At 39.1% G+C, this 24,886-nt stretch overlaps 1 protein-coding gene across 1 annotated transcript in view; it reads right to left on the bottom strand.

Moving 5' to 3' along the window:
• Positions 1-24,886, bottom strand: part of Cacnb4 (calcium voltage-gated channel auxiliary subunit beta 4) — a 262,363-nt gene that overhangs the window by 48,803 nt on the left and 188,674 nt on the right. The window contains exon 3 of the mRNA XM_027937973.2: positions 611-730. Coding sequence (XP_027793774.1) covers positions 611-730 — 120 coding nt within the window. The remainder of the gene's footprint in view (positions 1-610; positions 731-24,886) is intronic.

The following is a 24,886-nucleotide window of genomic DNA, read 5'->3' as shown; positions in this document are numbered from 1 at the left end:
AGCCAGGTGTGGTGTTGCACACCTGTAGTCCCAGCTACTCAGAAGGATGAGGCAGGAGGATGGCTTGAGCCCAGATGTTTGAGAACAGCCTGGGCAACGTAATGAGACCCCATCTCAAAACAAACAAAACAAAAGGAAAGTTCTGGACTTCACACTGAACTTGAGATGGAAGATTGAAACCTAGAGCGAGAAGAGGAGAGAAACCAGTAGGGAATCCACAGAGCTACAGTACATGCGTGGCTTGTAATAAAGGCTATGTAACAGACAAGGGGAGGTGGTCAAGATGGCGGGGCACAAGCCGGTACCTTAGGAGGCTCTCTGCCAACACTAGGCATGCAGGCTTGATATTGCCACATTGCTAAGTTACAAGATGACAAAGAATTCACCATCAAACCAAACATAAAAGGATGAAGGGTCTCAGGAAATGGCCCTCTGGGAATGTTACTAATCTATCTTACAAGTGAATGGTCCAGAGAGGTTAACAATCTGGAGCTTTATCATAATGATCAGAAAATGATTATTCTAGAGTAACAATGTAAGGCAGGGAAAGGCAGCTGACAGCTGCTGAGCAACTGTCAGTTTTTGAACCAAAGAAGGGGAAGAAAGTCACCTTTGCTCTCTCAAGTTGGATAGCCGCTTGCTGTTCTCTCTCCTGTCGAATTGCTTCCCGATCCTCTTCCAAAGAGACATCGGAGTCAGACGGCCTGCTTGTGTAGGAATCCGCTGAACCCTGGAAAGAGAACACAGAAAGGTTTAAGTGAGGTGACGTGTAGCTTAACTGTCATAGGCATAACAGTATCTTGGGGTGAGTTCCTTTCATTTGCATAGAATCTGATGCACGCACTCTGAGCCTTATTGCAGATATAAATTTAGATGGCAGAATATAATTATGCATCTGAGTTATTTGGAAGGTAGCAATGTTGTGAAGGGAAATATTTTGAATAGATTAAGTGCTGGGAAGTAAACTGCAAAGAAAACGATGCGATGTTCAGCCCCAATTCTAGTTTAGTGCTATCTTTATAGTAAGCCCATACTCATTTGTGGAACTGAGGTTTCTTTCATTCTCTCCTTTGCATATACTGAACATCTCAAGGAAAAAGAGGCTCAGTTATTATAGGAGCTAAATCCTACCTGTATCTTGGGTTACAGATCATCAATTTGTCTAAGATTTCAACACAGCATAGCAGCATCCTACATTAGTAAAGTGACTTTTCCAGTTTCAAGGTCAACACCATTGAAATCTTTCACTATTAAATTTTCAACCATTGTTCTACACCAGTCAGTATGTAGTTAATATGGACACTGAGAAGAAAAACATTTTGAGACAGAAACAGGGGTGTTCTCAGTTGAAGCCCATGCCCAGAAGGCCTATTTGATCAATACTAACATCTAGCCTGACTCATGTGGTCAGGGGGCTGGAGATGCTCATGCCATAAGGAGAGAGGAATTCCAGAGCAGTAAGTTAAAGTTATCTGCCCCACCCCCACCCCCACCCCAAATAAACAAGCCTGGAGGCTTATCTTCTGGCAGCTCAAGGAACATAGTCACTCTTACAATTCCTTCAGCTGGCATTAGAAGTTGATATTTGCATAGATGATGACATTTATACAGCAGAGGTATTGGTAGGACTGCTGTACTTGGCACATTTCATAAATAGATCTATGTATTTATGACAAGCATAGATCTATCCACATAATGGAGAACTGCAAAAACATTAAAATAAATAAAACATTTTAAGAAATAGTTGACTGGCCCTTTGAAAGTTTTTCCAAACTTGGAAGTGTTTATTGTGGGTCTGTGGGGGTAGCTTAGCAGTAGATCTCTTGCCCAGCATGCACAAGGCCCTGGGTTTGATCCCTAATACCATAGGAAAAATAAAAAACAAAAATGAAAAACATGAAAAAGAAAAAACAATGTTTATTGTGAATTTGCTGCCTATGGGGGCACCTTTGTCTCTCAGTAGAGAGCATCATTCCAGCTATGGTGGTGTTTCCTATAATAGAAAAACCCCAGTACAGATATTCTGGCAGCCTAGAAGAACAACTCTCAGTTAAAGGTTTTATCAGCATTCTCAAGCAAGCCCAGTTTTACACTGTGACTCTGGAACACACTTCTGAAAACTATGCAAGTTACTGGATTACTCTGAGAAAGTCTTCTTCTCTATAGAAGAGGGACATTGAATGCCTACTTCACAGGATTAAATGGAATAAGATACAATGAGGCACTAATGTTTATTGAGTGCTCACTGCTGCACCCGCATGGGGCTAGATGCTTTGCACACCTTATCACTCTGAATCCTTGCAGCAGTGAGGAAGCTGAGATGTCAACTTGATTAGTTCAACCATAAAGCCAGCAGCAGGTTCAAAGTCCATGCTAAGCAGGCACACAATAAATTATCTTTCTTATCTCCATGTCCTAATACCGACATTTCTACATCGACTTAAAAGAAGATCTAAGAAATTATATTCATTTTTCAACATGTACAATAGCCCATCTTGAAATGTAGCCATTCTTCTTAACTGTATTTGCTGCATAGAAAGCATGCTGTAAACTTGATAACTGCAATGTGTCCAAATTCATGTATGGAATTTAGCACTTTTGAAAGTGTCCTTAACAGAGGAAACACATTTGTTAAAAAAATTATAATCAATTCCTCTGTGCAAATCTACAGGAGAAAAAAAAAAAAACTGAACCTACCAAAGGGATAAATGTAGACTGATCCTTACAGATGCATTCATTAGCTAAAAGGATATCTACCTTGAAATCCATTAACACAGTGAGTTCTCTCAGAATATATATTTTGTCCAAAGTTATATACACCTGTATAAAATCCAGGCTAAGAGAGAAAGGAAGTGATGTTTCTAAAATATGTATGGAAAGAATTTGGAGTCGGTCCTTGGCAATGCTTTGCCGGCAGTATGGTCCATGGAGCTGCCCATTCTAACGTGTTAGGATCAGCTCCCCTGAGGACTCTGGACCACAAAATGATTACAGTGTAGAAGCCAGGAGGAAGGCACTTGCCTTGTGTGGGGAAAAGAATAGTGACTATAATTCACAAGAAAGCGGGCTGCCTGCTGGAGCAATGAGTCAAACAGCTATCAAACATACGCAATCCAGCCTTGCTACCAGGAGATGGCTAATTTCCTGAAACTACCTTAATGACTTTCAAATCCTGGCATTCAGTCATCTCTGAGCACAAGAGAAGCAACTCAAGGACTCCTGCAAATACACTTTATTTTGAAATGTGAACTACACTGCAGGAATCCCAAAATTACTTAATAAGTTCTACCATGGCCAAATGGGAGCAGAAGTTTCTGTTTACGTCCCTATTTCTAAGAATATTGATGGAGAGAAAAATAAAGCACTGTGATATCCAGTTTCATAATTAGTATTATATTACCACAACATTCATTCGGTTTCTTTTTCCAATGTCATCTATATTTCTTTGAATATGAAAATCATTCTGGACGTCTCTCAAAGTCCCAGTGAGTGATAGCGGAAGCCCAACATCAAGAGCCCAAATTTGACCCATGGACATAGTTCTGCTGGTTCCGTGATGATTTGGTTTCTTGCTTTTATTTGTTGTTTTTAAAATATTATTTCAACCAGTTAAAAAGAGTACAAACATGTCTCAGAAGAAAGAAGGGGAAAGATAGGAAAGGATCTGGGCCAGAAAAATGCTCATAGACTTCTCGATCTCCAGAAGCAGGGGCCAAATAGATTTCTATTGTGTATAGATTTAAAAAAGAAAAGAATCTGGTTGTTCACAGAGGCAGAGGGGGAAAGAAGGGCAAGCCAGCAACAGGGAAGCCAAGAGGAGACCTCCTGAACCAGACCAGAGGAAGGACCTGGAAAGAAGAGGAGGCTGAGGCAGGCTTGGTGAGACTGGGACGTAGGAGGGGGTTACCCAGAGGTCTGAACAGACTTTTAATGATCAAGAAAAGAGAAATGGCAAGAAGGAAATAAGGCCTAGATGCTAACAGGACAGAACCGAGGACGTGAAGATCAGTAGCCCTGGCCACAGCTGGAAAATGCAGTCCCATGAGCTTATGATTGTTCAGAAATTCATTTCATAAAATGGTTGAGGAGTGATCTACTCAACTCATCAAGTGATCTAAAGTTGGGCTATTGACCCATCGGTGCAAGAGGCAGGACAGTGACTAGGCCCTCAAAGGTTCTTAAGCAGATATCATTGAAGGTCTCATCTTCAAGCTTCCAAGGAGACAATCAAACCAATTGCAGACTTGGAGCCTCCAATGAATAGAATATTTATATATTTATATATAGAGAGGATATTATATAGTTTCTATATAAAGACATAAATGTGTGTGTATACATATATACACACAAACATGAAGAAATATATAGAGACTTTCAGCAAGTGTGAGTGTCTGTGTGTATGTAAGTTATTTTAAAAATTATTAAAAAAAATGCATTGTATCCAGGCCCAGTGGGTTGGGCTTGTAGTTCCAGCAACTCGGGAGGCTGAAGCAGGAGGATAGCTTGAATCCAGGAGTTCCAGGCCAGTCTGGGCAACACAGCAAGCTCTCGTGTCCAAATAAATAAATAAACACAATAAAGAATGCATCCTAGTGAACATCAAAAGAAAGAAACACATACCTTTCCATTAACATAAGGCCCACACTCTTTTTCACTTGAATTCAATTTGAAAAAAAAAAAAGATTCTAGCCTTATTCCTTTCATGAACTTTTGAGTATGAAATACAAAATGCTGACACAATCATTGGAAAATCCTTCTATTGCTGTTTCCAGGTAGAAAAAGATGATCTCTGGTCAAACAATGGAAGAGCTTCACATTCACAGACAGGGTGTGTGAGCAGCCCTAGGCTTTGGTTGCAGGCAGTGCTGGGTTTACACTGTCACCAGCTCTTGTTGGCAGTGGATATTGGGTAAGTTATTTTAAACTTCTGAGTCCCAAATTCCTTCCTTTGTAAACATGGCTAACAATGTACCCACTGCAGAGTTTCTGGGAGTTTGATTTGAGATAAAACATCATTTTTTTATAACTATCATGGGGAAAATTCAGGAAATGTAAGCAATTAATCTTTGACTCCCTAATTAAAGGTTTGGCAGCTTTTCAACAATAATTTTTTGGTCATTCGAGAGTTCTAGGATATAGATCTTTTTTAAAAAAACAGTTTTATTGAGTTATAATTACATAGTATAAAATTCACATGTTTTAAGTGTACAATTCAATGATTTTTAATAAATTTACAGAACATAATTTACATACACCACACTCTAAAATTAGAACATTTCTATCATCTCAAAAGAAACCTTGTGGGGCTGGGGTTGTGGCTCAGTGATACAACACTTGCCTAGCATGTGTGAGGCACTGGGTTGAATTCTCGGCACCACATATAAATAAACAAAATAAAGGTCCATTGACAACTAAAAAAAAGAAAGAAAAGAAACCTTGTGCCCATTTGCAGTCACTCCCCATGCTCATCTCTACACTCCGGTATCCACTTTCTTATCTTATCCTTTTAAAGCTGAAACAAATGTTCTCTTTTTAGGAATAACTTTCAAGTGTATATGTATCATTGAATTAAAGCCAGGAGAAGGGAAGTCTACAAATGTTTGGTTTCAAAATACAATAATAGTGGATCAAAATCTTGCTATTGTTGGGACTGTTGGCCTACGTCATCCAACAGTGCTGGGTCTCTCACTAACTAGCTTAGCTGTCCATTCACAGAACACTGACCACCTTCCAGACATCATAAGAGCAGTGACAAGAGAGAAAAGCTAGAATTTTCCAAGATTCCTTTCCCATATGCAAAATAGGAATGAGATCCTTTTCCAGGGTTATTTTGGGGAATAGATAGATAACATAGATACACATAGCGTACAAGCCTTGTGCTGGTACTCATACCAGTGCGGTTGAACAGAACTTTCTGCAATGATGGAAAGTTTTGGTGACAGACACATGTGATCATTGAGCCACCTGAAACGGGACTAGAGAGACTCAGATACTATTGAAATTTTTAACTTAATTTTTTAAATTGAAAAGTTTTATTTCCTTTTAATGAAATTTAAACATTCATATATTGCTGTGTTTACCCTACTGGGAGGGTAAACAAGAAACTCAAAAGTTTCTCTTCTGGATCAAACAAGTGAATGTTAAATTTGGTATAAATTTAGTACTGTAATGATTGCATTGAGCGGACTGAGCACTGGGAGAATCCCATCACTCCAGGTGGGCGTGAGCCTGCTTCTCCTCACTGAGCTTACAATAATTCAACTATGCACTTTTCCACAGTGGAGAAGGAACACAGCCCTTTCTTTCTTTCTCTCTCTCTCTCTTTTTTAAATTGGTTCTTTTTCGCTATACATGACAGTAGAATCCATTCTGATATAATTATACAACCATGGAATATATCTTATTTGAATTAGAATCCCAGTCTTGTGGATGTATACAATAGTAAGATGCAGTTGGTGTATTCATATATGTACATAAAAAAAATATATCAGATTCATTCTACTGTCTTTCCTCCTTCTCTTCCTTTCACTCTCTTGATCTAATCTAATGAACTTCTATTCTTCTCCTCCCCCACTTATTGTGGGTTAGCATCCACCTATCAGAGAGAATATTTGACCTTTGTTTTGGGGGGATGGGCTTATTTTGCTTAGCATAATAGTCTCCAGATCCATCCATTTACTGGCAAAAGTCACAAAGTCATTCTTTTTATGGATGAATAATATTCCACTGTGTATAGATACCACATTTTCTTTATCCATTCATCTGTTGAAGGGCACCTTAGTTCCATAGCTTAGCTATTGTGAATTGAGTTGCTATAAACATTGATGTGGCTGCATCACTGTAGTGTGCTGATTTTAAGTCCTCTGGGTATATGACAAGAAGTGGGATAATTGGATCAAATGGTGGTTCCATTCCTAGTTTTTTGAGGAATCTCCATACTGCTTTCCATAGTGGTTGCACTAATTTGTAGTCCCACCAGCAATGTATAAATGTATGCTTTCCCCCACATCCTCGCCAACACTTATTGTTAGTTGTATTCTTGATAATTGCCATTCTAACTGGAGTGAGATGTAATCTCAGTGTAGGTTTAATTTGCATTTTTCTAATTACTAATGATGTTGAGCACTTTTTCATATATTTGTTGGCCATTTGTATTTCTTCTTTTGAGAAGTGTCTGTTCAGTTCCTTTGCCCATTGATTGTCTGGATTATTTAGGTTTGGCAGAGGATTTTTTGGTGCTATTGTTTTTTGAGTTCTTTGTATATCCTGAAAATTAATGTTCTGCCTGAGGTGCGGGTGGCAAAGATTTTCTCCATTCTGTAGGCTCTCTTTTCACCTTTTGATTATTTCCTTTGCTGTGAATAAACTTTAGTTTGATGCAATTTATTGATTCTTGATTTTATTTATTGTGCTTTAGGAGTCTTGTTAAAGAAGTCAGTTCCTGAGCCAATATATTGGAGTATTGGGCCTACATTTTCTTCTGGTATGTTTAGGGTTTCTGGTATGTTATGAGTTTTTGTTTTGTTTTGTTTGGCACAGGGGATTGAAGCCAGGGGCACTAAATCACTGAGCCTCATCCCCAACTTTTTTTTTTAATCTTTTATTTAGAGGTAGGGTCTCACTAAGTTGCTTAGGTCCTTCCTAGGTTGAATTTTGTGTAGGATGAGAGATGGGGATCACATTTCATTCTTCTACATATGGATTTCCAGTTTTCCCAGAACCTTTTGTTGAAGAGCCTATGTTTTTCTCCAATATAGGTTTTTGGCACCTTTGTCTAGTATGAGATAACTGTATTTATATAAGTTTGCCTCTATATTCTATTCTGTTCCATTAGTCATCATGCCTGCTTTTGTGCCAATACCATGTTGTTTTCATTACTATAACTCTGTAGAATAATTTAAGGTCTGGTATTGTGATGCCTCATGTTTCACTTTTCTCAGTAAGGATTGCTTTGGCTATTCTAGGCCTCTTGCTTTTCAAATGAATTTCATGACTGTTTTTTCTACTTCTATGAAGAATGTCATTGGAATTTTGATGGGAATTGTTTTGAATCTGTTACCCTTTTGGTAGTATGCCATTTTGACAACATTAATTCTGCCTATCCAAGAACATGGGATGTATTTCCATCTTCTGAGGTCTTCCTCAATTTCTTTCTTCAGTGGAACACAGACCTTCCTTGATGACTTTCTCAGAGTTCCCAGGGTAGCTGGGTGAAAGCCTCAGACCCAAGGGTGCCCTCAGGGTTCTTAGGCAACCTTTATCTTTACAGGTCCACCCCCACCTTTCTGGCAAATAATCTTTTTTCTCCTTCACCAAGCAGGTGTAGAGCTCTTTGCTAGTGGACCCACTAAGGTCCCCACTCCGTCTCAAGTACATAGGCCTGTAGAGTGCAGGGCACAGCAGGACCTCTAGTTTGTAGAAAGAAAGATGCAGACCCCATCAGAATCTATCTTTGTTTCGTGATATCACAGTATTGGGTAACTGGTTCACTGACCAAGGTGGTGCTTAATTATTGCGATGTTAATCATTAACAACCCCATCCTCATAACATGGGTTGCTTTTTAAAAGTGTGGCTTTCCAATGCCTTAATCCAGAGCCCTGGATAATGCATGCATTCCCAGCACCCTAGCAGAACAAGGAATGGTTGAAATTATATTTCTGAGATGACAAGTTAATACCAATCTGAGATTATGGAAAGTGAACTGCAGAGTGCTTTTCAAAAGATATGTTTTACTATTTTTGAGTTCACAAGCTATCTCTAGACTATAAGGTTTTGGCTTGTGATTTCTTTAAACTTCTACCTAAATGATATGGTTTTTCCTCAGCATTTTAGATACTGGTGATGATTCTAAGGTACCTGTAAGAGTTTTCTTTTTAAGTGTAACTCCTCCAATTGTGTGCTCACTACTGATTTACAAATTACCTCATAATTAAAGGGTAATTATATACAAACACACATTTTAGTAAAAAAGTAAAGCACAAGATTTGTATGAATGTTCTCATAAATAGAATACAAAGTAGTGGGTTCTATCATAATGATTTTATATGATTTATTTAAAAGGAAATAATGATCATTTAGAAAAGTTGATAACTTATCCTGCGTGTTGTGCTGACTGATTTCAGACAGGTATTTCTCTCAAAGGTCATTCATGAAGATAATAGCAGAAGAATTTTAATTGACTTCCACAAGTATAAGGAAGCAGGTGACAGAACTACCCAGACAGAAATGGAAGGGAATCTATACCAGCCATGATTATTTAGACACTTCTGGGAAAGAAGCTGAGATGCAGCCACCAGTGGATATGTAAATTAAGCTGAGACGGGAATTTAGGATAAAGACAGAGATATAGCCAGGTGTGATGGCACATGCCCATAATCCCAGCCATTGGGGAGGCTGAGGCTAGAGGATCACAAGTTCAAGGCCAGCCTCAGCAACTTAATAAGACCCCAAGCAACTCAGTGATACCCTGTCTCAATCAATCAATCAATCAATCAATCAATAAATAAGAAGGGCTGGGGATGTGACTCAGAAGTTAAGCATCTCTGGGTTCAATCCCCAGTACCAAGGGGGGCAGGCGTACTGAGTCTCAAAGGAAATATCCGCAAGTCATTGAGTTGCAGAAAGCACGGCTGTAAGTCTTGAGCAGCATGTCCTCTGCAGTGCCCATGTAAAATGAGGGAAATATGCAACTACAGGGAAAATTGGCATGAAACTGTGCATCTCCACCCTGCCTCAACTCCAGCCTGGCCCCTAACTACAACCTCTCTATAAGTATCAGACCCCTAACTCAAGGAGAGGTTTCTTACTCTCAAGATAGCCTTCATTCTTCCTCAAATGTGTACCTACTTCGTAAATAAATCTCTTTCTATGCCTTCGCTGTTGCATTTTGAAATTCCTTTCCATCGTGGATGCCAAGAAAACTGCAGATCCTGAGGCAAAATTCCTCTCCCCCTTGGGAACTCCCTTCTCTAGACAGACATCTCTTCTATCATGACAAAAGCACTGGGGATGATGGTAGCAGAAGGATAGTTCCCTCTATACTGGGTTGAACCTCATGGTTTAACCTAATACATGGGCAAAGAACAAAGATTACTTTATATGAATGCAACTTGGCAAAATCTGCCTTGATATTCAGTGCACGATGCTGTAGATAAAAGAAGTGTGTTATCAATAAGCACAAGCAGCAGTTCACCTGTGAGACTAAAGAGGAACAAGTTGAGAAAAGCCACTAATATTTTTGTTTCCAACAAGAACTCTTTCTTAATGCTAGGGATGATGAGTTTGAGGAGCCTGTCTTCTGGGAAAGGGAAAGTGACCACCTGCTGGGAGAAGGTGGCCTCAAGCAGTCAAGCCTTACTAGTTACAGGCCACAGAATGACATCATGAGCCACTGAGCAGCCAACTGGGAACCAGAGCAGTCAAATCTTTGTGAGAGGTTCTGACAATGTGACACAGGTGAGTGACTGGGCCACTCCACCTGGCTGATCCCAGCACTGATACATGAAAGCATCGATCACAGGACAAGGCCTTCTTCCAAGGGCAGTGTCTCAAGCTGCACTAATCTAGTTCCAGCAGAGACATGAACAAGGAAGCAACAACATTTCTCAGGAAATCCTGGCTGTGCTGCTGGTAGAAGCAGTGCCGCACACCATGGGGCAACTAATAGTTTCTGGTAAATGTGGATTTCTGTGGCCCTTCTGGAAAGATGAATGACTGAAGTGCTTCCTTCCCACACTTGCCCCCAGAGCATTTTACAAAGCTGCCTTAAAACACTACTTTTACTTTGTGGCCTATTTTTCTGAGAGTCAGATTAGAGATGTGACAACAGTAGACATGTTTCTCCTAAAAGTAGCTTTGGGCAATCACTACAGAGTCTTTAAAAAAAAAAGACTTTTCCTTCTATCAAGGGGAAGAGTAATACAGCTTGTTTCAGAAGAGAAGACGAACTTGAACCTTTCCTGTGTGAGCTTTGTAGCCCCGGGAACTGTCTGATGAAAGGCCATCTTTAAATAATTCTTTGGGATGATGTTTTCACTGGTTCAAGTTTCTCATTAAGGGAATACCTGCATACAGCTAATGGAATCCAGGTGTGTCATCCAGAACAGAAGTGCTGGGTGCAGGGTTCAGCTCAGTGCTAGGGCATGTGCTAAGCACGTGTGAGGACCTGGGCTCAATCCCCAACACTACTCCCCCCCAAACCAGAAATGCATTCCCTAGGAAGCTAAAGATACAGTGGCAACCAGAGTCGAGCATCATTTCAGGCAGGGGTTGTGTCACAGTAGGTTTAGTGGTGCCCAGAGTTTCTGGCACAAAGCCCTGTACCTCATAGGAGCTCAAAGATACCTCTTGGATGAAACAGTAAATGAGATGGCTTCAGGGGACAGGGAGGAAACTTACAAGGGGAGCATAATCCTCCTGCCTCCAACTGCTGCTGGAAACATGCTGGAAAGATCCGTGAAAGGCAAAATTAATTTTAACCTGAGTGAAGGATGTGAGAGTTGGCTGAAAAAATTCATTTTCAGAAATTGCTCAGAAAACATATTTAAAAGAAAAAGGAAAATTATCCTTTTAAATAGGTATTGAAATATATTCTAAAATAATAAAAATGAAAAATGTTTGGCACTGGCAACGCGCAAATCAACCCCTAACATGGAAGATTACTATATGATGTAGGAAACAATTCAAATCAATAGGGAAAAAGTGATTGTTCAATAAACAGTGCTGGGACACTTAGCTAGATAACTGGCAAAAAACAAAACACGGATCCCTATTTCATTCCTTATTAAAAACTGAATTTCAGAAGAAGGGATTTAAAGGTAAAATTCACACACCACCACTAGAAGAAACTATGGCTAAAGATTTAAAACAGCATGCCAACATGTTCAGAATTTTTTTAAGGTGGAGAAATTTGACTACGTAAAAACTTTTAACATTTATCTGGGAGAAAACATAATAGTCAAAATGAAACTGACAAAAAAGAACAGACTGTCACCTAAGTAACCTGGGTTTAATGTTCTTTGTATTCATTGAGCTCTAACATATTCATAAGAAAAAGACAAACACCCTATCTCTTCACTCACCCATGTAAGAAAGGATAAAAACAGTAAGGAAATAGAAAAAGAAAAAAGAATACACCCGAAACACATTGAAAAGATGTTCAATCTCTTTCCTAAGTAAAGAAATGTCAATTAAAATATGATAGATCTTTTACCTATTAGATTAGCAAAGATCAAAACATCTGATAATACTCAATGAAAACACAATAAAACTGTCACTTACATGAGTGGTAAGAATGTAATTAGTTTAATAATTTTGGTGGTAATTAGGCAAAAACAACTGAGCCATTCTACTTGAAGAAATTCATCCCATAGATAAGCCTATATCAAATTTGTATATATAAATGTATATGCAAGAATATTCATGGCCATATTGTTAATGAGAGTTGTTACTATTTATACGAGGTCAGCTGGGTACTGAGGTATACCCCTGTAGTTCCAGCTACTCAGGAGGCTGAGGCAGAAGGTCCCTTGAACCCAGGAGTTCAAGGGCCAGCCTGTTCAACATAGCAAGACACCATATAAGGGGGATGGGGAGGGGAGGGATGGAGAGGAGGAGAAAGAGAAAATGAAAGAAAAAAATTTATGGAAGGTCATTGGTTTGGACTCAGCTCCTGCACGAGGTACAACAGAGTCCCTAAGTTGACACTTCAGGTCACCAGACTGAAACTAAGTTGTTTGTCAGACCAGAGAAATCAAGAGAAAGATGAGAGCCAAATTCCTGAACAGGCCAGTTTTTGCTGCCATGGTAAGGAAGTCCTCTGTGCTTTAACGTTTTCAAATAAAGTAACTTCAAATTGACCAGTCTGCTTTTTGTTCCTAGTTTTCGTGTGTGTGTGTGTGTGTGTGTGTGTGTGTGTGTGGTATTGGAGTTTGAACCCAGGGACTTGTGCATGCTAAGCAAGTGCTGTGCCACTGGTTACATCATCAGCCCTTTGAATTTTATTTTGAGACAGTCTTACTAAATTACCCAGGCTGGCCTTAAACTTGTAGTCCTCCTGCCTGGGCCTCAAGAGCAGCTGGAGCCAAAAATACAGGTGTGTGCCACCATACCTGGTTCCTATTTCTACTTTCTTCAGCCCTTTTCTGCCTATGAAGCCAATTCCTTGATTCAGCTCATTGGACTAGTTTTGAGGTGTTGTTTGATTCTAGAATTGCATATAAAAGACAAACAGATCTTTAAGCTGAATTTGTCTTTTGACATAGCAAAACAATCAGAACCTAAATGTTTACCCACAGCAGACATGATTTTAAAAAGTAGAGCTCATTCATACACCACAATAGTGTACAGACATTAAAAAAACATGACGTAGAACTTTAAGTGATGTAGTTTGGAATGTCCTCCAAAGGCTCATGTGTTGAAGGCTTGGTCCCCAGTGCAGCAATGTTCACAGTTGGGGCTTTTTTGGGGAAAGTAATTGGGTTGTGAGGGCTCCGATCTTATCAATGGATTAATCTATTGATGGATTCATAATTTGAAGGCATTTTATTGGGAGGTGGTGAAAACTGTAGAAGGTGGGATCTAGTTGAAGGGAGAAGGTCCTTGGGGGTGTGATCTTGGAGACTGTGTCTTGTCCTAGCCCCTTACTCTCTTGTTCTCTGCTCTCCAACCACCTGTGAGACGAACATCTCTGCTCTGTGACAACCTCCCCAGCGTGATGTTTTACCTCAGGATCAAGGGAGCCAAGTGACCCTGGACTGAAACCATGAGCCAAAATAAAATTTTCCTACTTTAATTGTTTTTCTCAGGTATGCTGTCACAGTGACAAAAAGGTGACTAACACACTAAGTAATGAAATATAAAATTGTGAAGTCACAAGATCAAATTGCAAAACAATCTAGTAGATTGTTTTTAATTGTGTTAAAATAAATACACTGTAGATCTATTGAAGAGGGAAATAAATAATGAATTTCATTCTATACCCTTCTGTATAGTTTGACTTTTTACTTTGAGACATTTTTTTTTAAAAAAGAAACTAATATTATACATATGTTGTATATTTAAAATGAATAAATATTTTTATGAAGTTACGTACCTTGAAATTACCTACATTGACTTCAAAATAGTGATACCGATAGGTAGCATTAAATATGGTAATCATCATCACAAATTATAGCCATTATTATTTATTAAGCACTTGTTATGTTCTACAGTTAGTTTAAAGTACTTCTATTAATAATGTTCTTTAGGGAAAAAAATATTACCCAATGACAGGCTCCTGGGGGCCCAGACAATGGCTATGATAATGGAGTTTTTCTCTTTGATCACTTATGTCTTAAATTTGTGAAGCTGTAGGTCTCTATTAAAAAATGACTAATGCAACTTAATGTAGTAGTTCACTTTAGGTACTGTGAGCTACTTTAGGTTATTAAATGGTGAGCAGTTTGAAAGTATTTGCATGTGTGGTGGGTCCCTTGTGTTCTGCCACCCCAGGAGATATAGCTACTCCTAGTTTCTTACATGGAAGAAGGAACCTTCCAGCAAAGGTACTCAAGAGTCACTCTGTCCCTCAGCATTGCTAGCCCCCCTTCACCCTTGGGGGCCTTGATAAACACTACACTATGCACACACATCCCATCAGCAGGGACCAGCCCCATCTGGAGTTGGCAGTAACTCAAATCCATTCTCTTCCCTGGGTGATGCTCTTCCTCTCTGATCAGGTCAGAAGTAGGAGGAGACAGAAGCAAGGCTTGCTTTTTGACTTTCTATCTGCTAATTCTCTGTTCTCTGAGTTAGAGATTATTATGTTAGAGGAAAAGAAGTTATTCTTTTTAAAAAATATTTATTTTTTAGTTGTAGATGGACACAACACAATACCTTTATTTTTATGTGGTGCTGAGGATAGAACCCGGGCCCCACCCGTATTAGGCGAGCACTCTACTGCTGAGCCACAATCTCAGCCCCAAGAACTTATTCTTAGTTCATCAACCTTTGGAACTAGGAAATGAGACTTTTATCAGAATAAAGCAGCACTTTACCAATGTTATCTAATTTAGTCACCATAAAAACTTGAAAGAGTGCAGTTCATTATCTGCATTAGTGTAAACAAGGCTTAGAAACACCACATTGTATGCCCAAGGTCATGAAACTGACAAAGCTCGGTGAACCCTGGGCAGAGCCCCTCTAAAGACTTTGCTAATGAGCTAATAACCATGCCCAGCTGAGATGCTGGTAGGCACTGTTGGATTAGCAGTTCACTGATGTTAAAGGCATTAAAAAAAAAAATCTTAATATCTCTCTCTGTCTGCATTTAGACTGAATTTGCATTACTGTTCTTGCTATGTTCTCTCCAGGACATTATCTTGATTTCCCCAAAGTTATTTTGAGGACTTACAGGAAGGTTAAACTGCATGCCAAAGTTAGCCATCAGCTGGTGAAGCTAAGACTTGCATTTGAAACAAATGCATCTCTTGGATGATTTCGGAGAGTCCTCTGAGGTCTTTTGTTAAAGACAGTTTCTAGAGTCAGGGATTGGTCTCCCAGTACTTGTTGATGGGAGCATTCATTTGAGCTGATATCAAAACACACACAATCAACAATTACTAATGATCTGATTATCAAACTTGTACATCTTCTCCTTTTCCTTCAGGCCTATCTCTTCACTCATTAATATATTCAAAGTGGTTAGATAGGAAACCCACATTTGTTTTTGTGGTTGTTGTTAAAACTTTTGGGGAACCAAAAAATAAAATAAAGTATAAAGAATCAAATTACTGACTGAAATGAGTCAGGGACAATCACTATGACTTAATTTCCTCTAATCACCTTTATTTTTTATTAGGAAATATAAAGAGAGAAGGCCATTATTCATGTGAGAGCTGGCACTGAATAAGCAGTTCTGAGTAGGGCTTTGTAGGTAGACAGCCTGGGTGGAATCCAAGCTGACTCCGTTTGGTTTTGGCCAAGATCCTTAAGCTTTCAGTGCTCACTCTCCTTCCTGGAAGTGAGCATCTTAACCTAACTGTGGAGCCGTGTGGGATCATGGACTCACCAGTGCAATCGCTCTACTGAGGAACCCCTCCACACAGGTTAGGGTGGCACTGGTTTATAGATTGGCTCTTTGTTTCTTGGGGGAGGCCAATTTGCTGTTTTTAACCCTTCTGTTAAAAAAAAACGGTTAGAGATATAAAGCTTAATCAAAGTGAGTAGGAATCAAATGCTATAGTGAGAACTCAGAGACCATTAAAGATATAGACTAAAATGAAACTTAGGCTTTTTTCCTCCATAATTGTTCTGCCTGTAGGCATCAACTCTTAGGGAATAAGCTAGAAGAGGGTCAGTTCTTCTAGATTCTTCTGTTGTCTGGTCAGAGGGCAACATGAAGAAGTTGCTGTCCTCTACATACGAAGCTTGGGCTCCTGACCTACTCTCCACTCCGAGCACCGTGGCATGACTGAGTGATGCTCCCACCAACTGGGATTGCTCTGGGCTGTCTTCCTCCTGTAGTTGTATTTGATGTGATCATAGGGCAAAATCCAAATCTAGGTGAAGACAGAGGACGGAGAAGAGAAGTTAGGGGTTCTAATCAAAACAAAAGAAGCAGGATGTCCATTCAGTAGGAAAACTTCTTCCTCAGTGGGCTCATCCTGAAAGTTCTCCTCCCACCAATATTTCAGAAATATTGAAACTTCTTCCATGTTTCCATAATAAAGCTCAGAGAGACCCATGGAGAAGAACATAAGAAACCCAGCCAGTATTTAGCAAGTGGAAGTAGATGAGAGCCCTTCCTGTCATTCCAGTGTTGCATGCAACTCTGCATTCAGCATGGGAACAAGAGAGTCAAGTTCAAGAAGTCTGACTCAGGGAGACTCAGTACATTAAAGGACACTTCAGGCTAATGCAGACACAAAGACATAGTTTCCTTATCTTCTCCAAAGCAAGAGTGCTACCAACTTCCATGGATGAGGGACTAGAAGTTACGAGTCACATCTCTGCAGATTCCTTGCAGCTTGTCGTATACTTTAGTGAAATTTTGCTTAGCCACTCAGACCAACCCTACAGTATAGCATGTCATTCTTACCAAGTATTTTATTATCTTTATTAGGTTCCAAATAAAAGAATTCCTTCTGTTATTTATTCACACACACACACACACACACACACACACCACACATACACACACACACATTTATACATACCAGGTGAAACTGATAACTGTTGCCTGGTTCTAGGGACCTTGAGAGGACAGAGCTGGTAATTGGCCCTCCATATGCCAACCACACTCAGTGCCCTAACAGCACCAGGTCAGGTCTGACTGTCTCCTAATATGCAATTCAAATAGACAAACATGTGTTGAAAAATTAGTATGTATGAGGCCTATGCTAAGTGAAACAGCAGGCACAAAGATAAATAAGACATGATCTTTGCCTAACGAGAACTCATAATCTAATAGAGCAGACAATTACATAAATAACCACATTATGGAGGAGAGAATGAGAAGCACTATAACAAAAATACAAAACCAATCAGCAAGTAGGAGAGGACAGGCTAATTCTGTTCAAGGGAATAGAAGGACTCAGGGAGATGGCAGGGCTTTCAGGATGGCAGGCAGTAAAGCTAAAGGGTAGGAAAATAAAGGGTATGTTTGCAGAGATGAATTTTGACCGCTGCATAGTCAGTACAGGGGTGTATACTGAAGAAGCAAAAGGCATATGTCTTGCTTGCCCTTAAACAGCTTATGCTCATGATGGGGAGATGGGATGTATACTCATGAAACAAAGTGATTCAGTGCTATCTATTTTATCTAAGGTCAGAATCAAGGGCAACCGACTTTGTAGTCATAAGAAGGCAGAGGTCAGTCTTGAGGCAATCACACCCAGGAAGACCCCTGAAGAAGGTAGAGTTTGATTTGCATCTTCATGATCTATCTGTTGAGGTCACAGTCGTGTTGCCAAGGCCTATCAAGAGCACACATGCAGGCATGAAAGCAGTACCTTGCGTCACGAATTGAAGAATGAGAAGTTCAGAGACTGATGTTGAGCCGTAGCTGCAAATAAAATTGTAGAGTAGAAAAAAATGTGGATCAGGAAAGCCAGGAGGAAATGTCTGAAACCATATGGCTGGGAGTGGATGGCTGATGCTGCACTTAAGTAAATGAATGAGAGTTTCAGATTGAAATGGATGCATCTGGGAGATCTGTCTGGAAGTGTGAAAAATTACAGTCAGACAGTGACTGGGAGATTGATAGGGTAATGACAGCAGGAAAAGAGAAGAAGCAGTAAACCAGAAACATATTCCAAAAAAGATATGAAAATGGTTGATGGGATATGGGGGATGCAAAAAATTTACTGACAGCTCAGTATGTGCTAATCATTATATTAGATGCTGTATAAAGGTTATAAAAGAGGGTGAAAATACATCTTTTAATTGAATCATTTTCAACTTGAAGACTTCAGTATTTTTCAGAATGTTTTAAAAACTGTGTTAAATCCAGCAACAAATGCTGAACATTTTGTCTATCTTCTGATGTTTAGATGAAGCAAGGAAAACCAAATATCAGAGCTAACGATAAAGAACACAGTCAAGGTGGGAAGGTTTAAAAACATATTGTTATCTAACAAGTCCAGAAAATTATTATTATTAATGTCAACGTTTTGTGAAAAAGGTTCTTCAACAATTTAAGCCTTGAGGGTTTAAGACAATATTATCTACAATATTATGAGATTAAAATAAGTTAAAAAAAAAATCCTTCTTACTAGAAGAAATTACAAAGGATTTTTGAAAGACGGTGACTTGAGTTTTGAAAATTGCTATTGAAATGTGATCTGATACTTGTTCCAAAAGTTATTTATAACCAAAGAGCATAAAAATTGACAATGATGGACAAGCAAAATGACTTCCTGGGTGGAGGCTGGGATTATACGGAGAATAAGAATTGGAAATGCAAGCCTCTCTCATTTTAAGCAATCATTGTTTTCCCAAATGAATTCCAGGGAACTTGGCTTTACTGCAAATCCTATTACTCCACTACAAAATTGGAATACAACAAAACCTATCACCATTTAGCATAAAATGCTATAAAGATGCTGAATATGAGAGAAAAATGAAACACATACTTGCAGAACACACAAATTTTACCAGAAAACAAATCGTTAGGAATTACTGGCAAAGAAGAGCAGTCCTCATAAGAATAAAATAGTTGGAGGTGAAACTGAATCACTTGTTTTTTAATGAATCTTAATTTAAGCCTCCATGAAAACTATGTAGTGAAAGTGCATCATGCATGAAGAACAATGGAAGTGCTCACATTAGTGACAGGGAGACCTGAAACCCCAGGGAAAGTACTCCTCAAAGCATGGAAGTCTGAACCTGTAATTAGCTTATACCTGGATCTCTCAATGAAGAAAGGCTCTTTGCAAGTATTATAACCTTGTGTTATGGATAATCATCTGTCTTAGGATATTTTCTCTCTATGAATGAGGTGCCCATAATTAATTATATTTTGGTTCTTGCTTCAGTCACCAAAAAGCTCAGAGCTAAATTCTACCGTCTTCTTGGTGTGTGTGTGTGTGTATGTGTGTGTGTGTGTGTATATATATATATATATATATATATATATATATATATATATATATATATATATATATAGTGTGTGTGTGTGTATATATATTTCTATCCTAATTTATATTTTCCCTGATCCTGATCTTTTGCTTGTCCCTGTTTTGTGGCTTTGCATAGTCTCCTCAGCCACCAACAACTTTGTGACATGAGATGAGAAGAGAAATTTTTAAAAATCCACCACACTTTTCATCCAATTTTATCTCATTATATGAAATTTTCCCCCATTATACAGATGTCTAGAGAGATCATTCTTTTGGACTCTCAGTTGCTGCTACCTGGTTAAAATAATTGTTAATAGTTTCTCTTTTCCAATGGAAAGTTTTAAATTTCTTTCTTGAAGGATTTCTAGCCATGTTTCTTCGAGCCATTTGAAAATTTCCATATAAGAAATTACGTGGTTTCCTGTGCCATGGTTTGACCTAGTTCTGCCCTTGAATGCTGAGTTTGTGATCCATGTGTATTTACGAAGTTTGGATAAAATGTGTACTAGATCAACTCAAAATATTTGTCCCATTCCACTTCATTTCATCAACATCAAGTTAGAATAAAAATAGGAAAATGTCTGTTCATTCACTTTGAAACAGAAACAAACCATGAGAGACATGATTAAAATATCATTTTAAACTGTCCCTATCAACCTCCAGGTTTATCTTTTCTCTTTCTCCTCCAGCATGCTCTGACCATAGTATGTTTCTCACACTTTTTAAAACATGCTTCATTCCATGTGCAACACATAGTCCAAGATGCTCGGACACACTTGAATGGGGTCTTGACTGTATTTGAAAAGCACCTTTCTTCCTTGCCCATCTGGCAAACTCCAAATGGTGCATCAATTGCACGGTTTCACCTTTCTGACAATAAGTACTCAAGGGCAGGTAGTGTAGCTTTTTCATCTTTAATTCCCCAATGTGGGCTTGGCACGTGGTAGGGATATAACGACTATTTTTAGGAAAACAGGAGAAAGACAAGAAAGAAGGGATAAGCATTTCTTTGCATTACTCCCAAGAACGTATAGCATTTTACAAGCCACTCAGAGTTACAGATGTTACATTCACTAGAAAAAAATACTTGCCTCCAATTTTTCAAAACTACCACTGCACAAGCAGATTGAATGGTATGTTTCACTGAATCCATCCATTCATAATTAATTGGGTAGTTAAGCACTTCCAGTTACATGTGCAGCTGGGAATTCCTCGAGCTGTCATTTTACTAAAGATTCAAATCCTCAGTATTTATCTGCTGAAATGGAGCCACAGTTACTCCTCCGCCAATCAAAATTGAGTAACCTCTCCCATTATTGAATAACAGCGGTGTAATTTACGAATGCTACAACTATGCTAAGTCCAGTTTTGATTATTGTCATAATAAGTGTGGTATTAGTCAAGCTCCTCCTTTCTTTTACTAACCAGATGGGGTAAAATTCCAAGATATATCCCATAAGTTAGTGAACTTTAACATACTCAAAAAGACAGTGATAGAAATAACTTGAAGACAGAAATGAAAGTAAATATATTTCTTTGGCTTCCAGAATTTGTAGAAAGATCTGCACTTGAAACCTATGCACTACCTGGCAATGAAACCCTCTCAAATGTAAAGCAGACTTTTCTAAAAAGAAGCAGCAGAATACTATCCCATACTCTGCAATCAAATAATGAAGCATGAACAAGATCCAGCTCATTTTGGCTGTCAGCCTCTCAGCACAGTTCAAGTGCATGCCATCCAGACTCTTAAGTATAATATAAGATGAACCTAAAATAGTCAACCAATTCTCTAAAGAAGGGGAAAACAGAAAGCTTAGCACCAGGCCTAGGATACCTATAATCGTCATTTCCTTCCCCAAAATTGAGATTTTCACCAGTCAGTAGCTTGTGACCCATTGTCACTCCACTTGTTAATGTGCTTTATTTTCAATTTACAGTTTTTCATGGGCTACAGATAATACAAAATGTGTATTCCACCTAACACACATCTTCCACGTGCACACTCATCTTTCAAACTAAAAGATCCAACTTTCTCTGTAGCCTAGGAGAGCAATTCATAATCTTTTGGGGGAATGGGGATGGTACTAGATTGAATCCAGGGGTGCTTAACCACTGAATCACATCCCCAGCCCCCCTTTTTTTGTATTTTATTTAGTGACAGGGTCTCACTGAATTGCTTAGGGCCTCCCTAACTTGCTGAGTCTGGCTTTGAACCCAGGATCCTCCTGCCTCAGCCTCCTGAGCTGTTGGGATGGGGCATGTGCCACCACACCTGGCACAATTCTTAATCTTAAGAAGGGAATTGTTAATCATCAAAGCCACGCATTTGCAAATCTTGAGGAAACACTGCTCTCTTCAATTCAGGGTCCTAAAGAAAACGACAAAGTGTGTGTGCATGTACAAACACATAACAATAAATCCCATTATTATGTACAACTATAATGCACCAATAAAAAATATGGAGTGAAAAAAATTCAAAATAAAAAAAAGAAAATGATAACATGACAGAAAAACCACAAATGTATTTTATACTTTGTAGCATAGAGTACCGGTCAGGTTTAGCTGATTTACTCCTTCCCATCAGTTGTATGATATACAGGCAAGGTCTTTAGCTAACAAGTGGTTATTCTTTACAATATCCTTGGTATTAGGCTTATCAGGTAAAGATTACTAACTAGGATTGAGATCAGGAGAAACCAACCAGAGAGGCTGGAGCAAGAAGAACTGGATTTCAAGCACTCCCTGACTGGAAATGGGGATATGTCATTTACTGCATGAAGTAATCTAATGAAACTGTTCACTGAAAGAATACTCAACTTCTTACATCAAGTTCATGTTCAATGCAATGGAGTAAACCTGATATAGCCAGATCACTTTTAAATAAGTTTATTCTAAACAACACAAGTGTTTCTATCTGGCTCTGTGAAGGTATCTACCTCATCCTGTCTTTCCACGCATGGCTGTGTACTGCCCTCACACACACACACACACACACACACACACTCATACTATCAAACCTACTCAGTAGTCTCCAGGAATTGCAACAGATCCAGATTAAAAAAATAATTTTCTCCAAAAATTGAGGACTCTGCATCAATAAAAATTATTCAGATGCACTCTTTATTCTTAGCCCCAATTCAAGCATGATCAACAACGTGAGAACATTTTTTAAAAAGCAAATCATCAGTCATTTAGATAAGAACTTCTCATGTTTCATCACAAGGGTTTTTAAAAATATAGCGTTTCAAGATTGGTTGCCCTATGAATAAAAGCAAAAGATTTATTTTCACTCTTTTGCGAGGGTGAGAAAATTATTGTCTTCTGTGTTAGGATTTACATAGAAATCATTATTGACCTTACTACTTAAGTAAACTCTAAAAAGAAAACACTGTTTCCAGCTACTAGGGTAAAAGCTAAAGGCCCAAGAGCTATTCATAAAGCCAGCAACTCCTTTCATTGCATGAACATCTCCTTTGGAGTTAGCCACATTTCTAGGAAACATCTGAGCCATTGTAATTAATGGGAAATAAAGCTGTTCTTTCAGCTGATTATGGTATAAAGGGTGAAACCTCAGCCTTGTCCAGCAACAAAAAGCTCTCCTAGTCCTGATGGCCCTAAGACAGGCTCCCATCTTCCCAGCCTCATCTCATTTTACTCTCTGCCCATTCCGGTCTCTGCTCATGCTGTGCCAAAAGGCTTGTAGCTCCCTTGTTGCCGAATGCTCCTTGTACAGTGGACTCCTACTGGCGGGTGTCTTCCTTACTTCTGTCCTAACTCCTACTCATCCTGAAAGAGACGCGGGTCACCTTCAGGTTGCTTTCATGATAATCCCCCAGGCTTGCTTTATTTCCACTAAAACTGCTGTGTCCACTTCTTATCACTGCACTTACATTATTTAATAGGTACCTTTCTGTATGTTTATTCCCCAGAGCTATGTGCCCTTCGAGGGTGGGAATCATGAGCCCTGGGGAGTGAACATACAGAAAGGTATCTATTAAATAATATAGTGCAGTCATGAGAAGCTCATCTCTTTCCCCCTCAGGGTTAAGCTCAATACTTGGTTTTATAAATGATTATTGAATGAAGAATCACATAAATAAGTAAATAATTTACAGATAAGCAGAGAACACAAGATAGGGGACATAGCATAAGCAAGGACACTAATGATTAGGTATGTTCATTAAGGGTATAAATGAGCTAAAGGCTCAATAATTATTTTCTGTATATTAAAGCTGCACTTTATGTTCATAATTTTTCTCTGAATCAAGTCCTTAATATACTGACCACCAAAAATATACAGGTGAGTAACTCAAATTGCTTTATAGAAAAAGATATGAGGGCTGGGGATATAGCTCAGTTGGTAGAGTGCTTGCTTCACATGCACAAGGCCTGGGGTTCAATTCCTGGGGAGGTGAGGTGGGGAGATATGCTATTGCTTAAAATCAACTTTATTTTGGAATAATTTCAGATTCATAGAAAAGTTGCATAGATAAGAGAATTCCCATATACTCTTCACCCAGTTTCTCCTAATGTTAGCATCTTAAATTAGCAAGGTGTGTTTGTGACAACTAAAAAGCTGACACTGGCACGTTGTTATTAATAAACCTCCAGTCTTCATCAGATTTCACCAGTTTTTCTACCCATATCCTTCTTCTGTCCCAGGAGCCAATTCAGGATACTATATTGCATTTAGAATATGCCTTTAAAAATCAAATATTGAATTAATTTGAAAGAAGAAAAATGACTTTAAAGATTGGTTAAACCTTCCTGCCAGTCCTACAGTTTCCTTCAGCCGAGTGTGCTGGGTGGCTCAGACCCCTCCAGGTCTCGGCCAGGCATCATGCAACAAGTCAAGTCCTGCTTCAAATGCTGGCGCCGCTGTGAATTCATGTGGGCTAAGAATATTTCAATCAGGTCAGCGCACAGTTTCTAAATAAAGGAAACTGAGGTAGAGTAGAGATAATAGCAAATAAGACAACCAGCAATAAAGAGCATCCTGCGTTGGTTTTTCAAAGGGGTCACAGCTGGATCAAAAGTTCTCAAATCTTCTTCAAGAGGATTTTGTCCTGAAACATAGCTTGGTGCCATTGGTTAGGAAATAAAAAAACTGCAGGAAGAGAAGGTGAGGATGGCATGGGCATCTGCTGCTGTCAAAACCTGGGGGTGGGGGGGTGGGGAGGCTGGGGAGGAAAGACAGAGGCGGGGCAGGAACAAAGGCACCAGGAGAGAGTCTGATTTTAGCCAAAGGGCCTTTTAGGGTGTACAGAGCATAAAAAACAAACAAACA

Source organism: Marmota flaviventris, chromosome 11 (assembly GCF_047511675.1).
Source record: "Marmota flaviventris isolate mMarFla1 chromosome 11, mMarFla1.hap1, whole genome shotgun sequence".
Taxonomy (NCBI): domain Eukaryota; kingdom Metazoa; phylum Chordata; class Mammalia; order Rodentia; family Sciuridae; genus Marmota; species Marmota flaviventris.
This window is presented reverse-complemented; position numbering and strand designations above follow the sequence as displayed.